We start from the raw sequence: 3,990 nt of genomic DNA, 5'->3' as shown, positions 1-3,990 counted from the left end.
CTTTGCTACAACATGTTTTATGTCTGGAGCATCCTCACCAACATTCACATTTCCTGGCTGTCTCTGAATTCAATTCAAAATCAGACTTTGGTTTTCAGATCTTCTCCCAACTCACCTGATCTTATATCCACTTGCTGCCCCATGCAGCCCAATCTGTCTCCCATTGCTCCCTCTAAATAAAGCTGTGCCTTTCCCTCTGCTCCCCTTGCATGAATGCCCTCAGTCCCAGCTCTCCTTTGTTATGCACCCTGATGTTCTTCACTTGTTTTTCACTTAACATTCCTTCTCCCTGGAAGATAGTTTGTGTTATTGGGTATGGAGGAAACTGCATATACATGCATTGTATTTTATTGCATTGCATGGTGTTGTATTGCATTATACTGTGTTGTTTCAGAGTAACAGCCGTGTTGGTCTGTATTCGCAAAAAGAAAAGGAGTACTTGTGGCACCTTGGAGACTAACCAATTTATCTGAGCATGAGCTTTGTGAGCTGTAGCTCACAAAAGCTCATGCTCAAATAAATTGGTTAGTCTCTAAGGTGCCACAAGTACTCCTTTTCTTTTTGCATACTGTGTTGTGTCTCATTGCAATGTTTTGCATGGTACTATATTATACTACACGGGATGATATTACAATGAAATGTATGGTATTGCATTGTGTTACATTATAATGTGTTGCAGAACACTGAGTATTCAACATTGCACAAAGCCAGGCCAGCCAGCCAACCTTCTGCACGAGTGAGACATCCTATCCAAATCCTACACTGCTATAGAAAAGATTTCTGGAATAATGTTGCTACTTTGTGACCACATACTTTTCTTGCAAAGATGTAGCAACATCGTAGACTGAATTCAGGAGCTGGAAAAATTCCTTTATGTATTTAGTACCTGCAGAGAATTGCCTGATATCCACACTCCACACATTTCAATGAACAGGCAGTGCCACCTGCCTCCTGGGCTATATCATACAAACACCTGTGTCAATTTTCCTTTGCTAGCTCAGTGGAATTGCTTCTTCAGAGATGGTTTGGATTACAGATGGGTATTTATCTATCCTCTCTTCATAAGTGTAACTATCTCCCAGTTAACAGCAATGTATCTCCTTACATGCAGGTTTGCAAAACAGCTCACTAATGGTAAGTATGTTTCAGACCACCCCAAGTGCTCTTGCATTATCCCTTTGGCCAGAGGTGGTAGAGCAACTACATCCAGTATTGATGGGAGGGGAAGGCAAGAGAGAGCACACACTGATACCTGTGGTCACACATCTATGTTACACACCAGGGATGTGTGAGTTTCATCCCCTCTCCTCCCACAGGCTCTACAACCCCCCAAAGGCACCTCCCTGTGCAGATACTGAGAGGGACATGAGGATGCAGCAGCTCCTCTCTCTGCTAATGGGGCTACTGGTCACTGACCTCTCAAGTGAGCCTAGGGTGCCCTACAGCAGCCACCTGGGTGGGGTCAGGCTCCCTGGAGAGGTTTCATCACTCCACAAGATGTCCAGCTTTGTCTTTCAGGTGCATAGGGCAGATTAGTGGAGCAGTCAGTTAAACAGCAAGAGCAGATGGACTAACACCAGTAGTGGGGAGACCCGTCAAGGTAGACTCCCCTTAGTCTATGTTAGGGGCACCATTATCTTTCCCATCAGCAGTAGCCCCATCACATCTCCCACTCTGAACACACCACTACCGCACTCTCTCACAGGCTTCCCACACACAGGATACACCTGCACTTCATTGTGTGTACTCTCTTCTGTTTTCCACACATGCTAATCAGTTCTGACAGCTGGTCACTAGATGGAGCCACAATCAAACGCACAAACTGGTGTGTTACACTGACACTCCCCAGGCTGGTCAGTGCCCTCAGCACACGATGCGTAATTTGCTCAGAACTGGAACCTTTAGCCAGATGCATTTATGGGGAAATTGACAGCAATAGCTATCCAGACTAACTTCTCTGACAAAGCCCCAGAGACGATGGTTCTTCTTGTGTCTTTATTCTACTATGCAGAATACAGACATAGAGACACTTGCACTGGCATACGTTCTTAAAGAGAGATAACATAAAAAACAATCATTTTGAATATAAAAAACTATACTAAGCAATGAGTATAATCCACATTCTGTGCATTGTGACACCTTGGTATCTGAAGCCCCTAGAGCCTGAGCCAGGGTGACTCTAGTCATGTTTCAGGAGTCTATGTTCATAGTTAGAATTTGTGATCTGCTACATGATCACATGTGACATCTACTCTGATGGCATCTTCCCCAACAACATTTCTCAAGAGAAATTCTCACTCCTGCATTAGCAGCAGGAAAGCATCATCCGGGAGAAGGGGACCAGACATGAGTGTCCAGGACATTCATGAAACTGGCCTTTCAGAAAGCAGAATGAGATGAACCTTTCCTCTGCAGTGACACCATGTTGACTTGACTCCTCCTACTGAAGAATGTATGTGTCTGTCCCTTCTCACTTCCCTTGAAGCACAGAGAGAAGGAAACCCAGAGCATGGAGGAGACAGAGCAGAGTAAAGCTGACATCATGTTGAGATATCTCCTGCTCTCTGCACTGCTTCTCTGGGCCCCAGGTACTGTTTGAGTGGCCACGGGGATGGGGTGGGGCAGGCAGGCTCAGAATCTCAAGTTGAAGGGACACATTCTCGTCATTGAGACTAAGGTGTGAGGGGATCTCTGGAGACTGCATCTGCTTAGAAATGCTGGGAGGAACAGAGAGAACCACCCAGGAACAAGGACTTGTGGGTAAAACACCCAACTCAGAGTGTCTGACCCAAGAGTGAATCCTAGATAGGACACACTTAGCGCATATCCCATGAATTCACTGTATAGGGAAGTCAGCTCTCAGCCAAGAATCTCCCACAATGACTCCTGTTTGGCTGAACAGTGAAGATAACTGTCCTGTTTTTCATTTTAGCTTTTATTCTGCTTCTCAATTTTTTTTACCCTCTTTCTCTCCTTCTGACTTTCCCTCTTTCCCTTCCTTCCTCCCTCCCTGTTGCACTTTTTCATCAACTTGTCACCATCTGTTCTATCATATTGTTTCCTATTTCCTTCCAGGTGTAGGCTCGGCCTATGTGGAGCAGCTGCCCTTCCTCACAGGGGTTCCAGGAGAATCCCAAACTCTGCAGTGTACATTGAAAGAAACCAGCCACTACTGGATGTACTGGTACTTGCAGCAGGAGGCAGAGGAGCTAGGGCAGCTCTTCTATTCTTCAGGAGATGGATCTGGGACCAACTTCACAGCTAAGCCCATGTCAGCCTGGAGGAAGAACAACAATTGGCATCTACAATGGAAAAGCCTTTCACAGTCAGACTCAGCTGTGTATTACTGCGCCTGCAGCACTGCACAGTGACACAGAGCCCTGAGACAGCCAGCAAAAACCCAGAGAGACAGAGACAGGGGAGGAGATAGGGAAGCTGTGTGCGCCTAGGAGTTGAAAGGACACTGTAGGGCAGTGGTTCCCAGATGAAGTGTCTGGGATATACAGAACATCTCCCAAAGGGGTGCAAAGAGCCCCTGGGGCCCCCATCCTAGATCACTGACCTGGTCACACACTTGAGATGTGACTTGGGCTCTACTAATAACAATGGGAGTTTTGCCACTTGATTTCAATGGGGCCAGGACTTCACTGTTGGGCTTTCAAAATCAGACATTGCTCTTTACTGCTTGAACTTCTCTCTCTTGTCTTCCCAATTCCTTCCATTCCTTCTCTATAGTCTCTCATTCTCCTACTATTTCCTTTGTTCCAGCTCCCTCAATTTCCATTCTTTTCTCTTCACTTTTTCTGTTTCTTTAAATCAAACACCCAAATCCAATTGCAGATCCCAGCCCTCATTCCCTTGTGGTTTGGTCTGACTGAGTCTCTGGGGACTGTTCTGATGTGGTCTTATTCACATGACTGCTGAGCCACAGATATCTGAGCAGGAACATATGGAGTAGAAGTGATTAGGGGGTGCTATTTCTGTATACGG

At 45.8% G+C, this 3,990-nt stretch overlaps 1 gene segment (V, D, J or C); it reads left to right on the top strand.

The window, feature by feature from the left end:
* The first annotated feature begins 2,509 nt into the window (after nucleotides 1–2,509).
* LOC144930207 (T cell receptor beta variable 30-like) lies at nucleotides 2,510–3,371 on the top strand. The segment is given in 2 exon segments: nucleotides 2,510–2,588; nucleotides 3,076–3,371. Coding segments are annotated over 2 exon segments (375 nt in total).
* The last annotated feature ends 619 nt before the right edge of the window (nucleotides 3,372–3,990 follow it).

The sequence above is a fragment of the Lepidochelys kempii genome, chromosome 1 (genome assembly GCF_965140285.1).
Source record: "Lepidochelys kempii isolate rLepKem1 chromosome 1, rLepKem1.hap1, whole genome shotgun sequence".
Taxonomy (NCBI): Eukaryota; Metazoa; Chordata; order Testudines; family Cheloniidae; genus Lepidochelys; species Lepidochelys kempii.
This window is presented reverse-complemented; position numbering and strand designations above follow the sequence as displayed.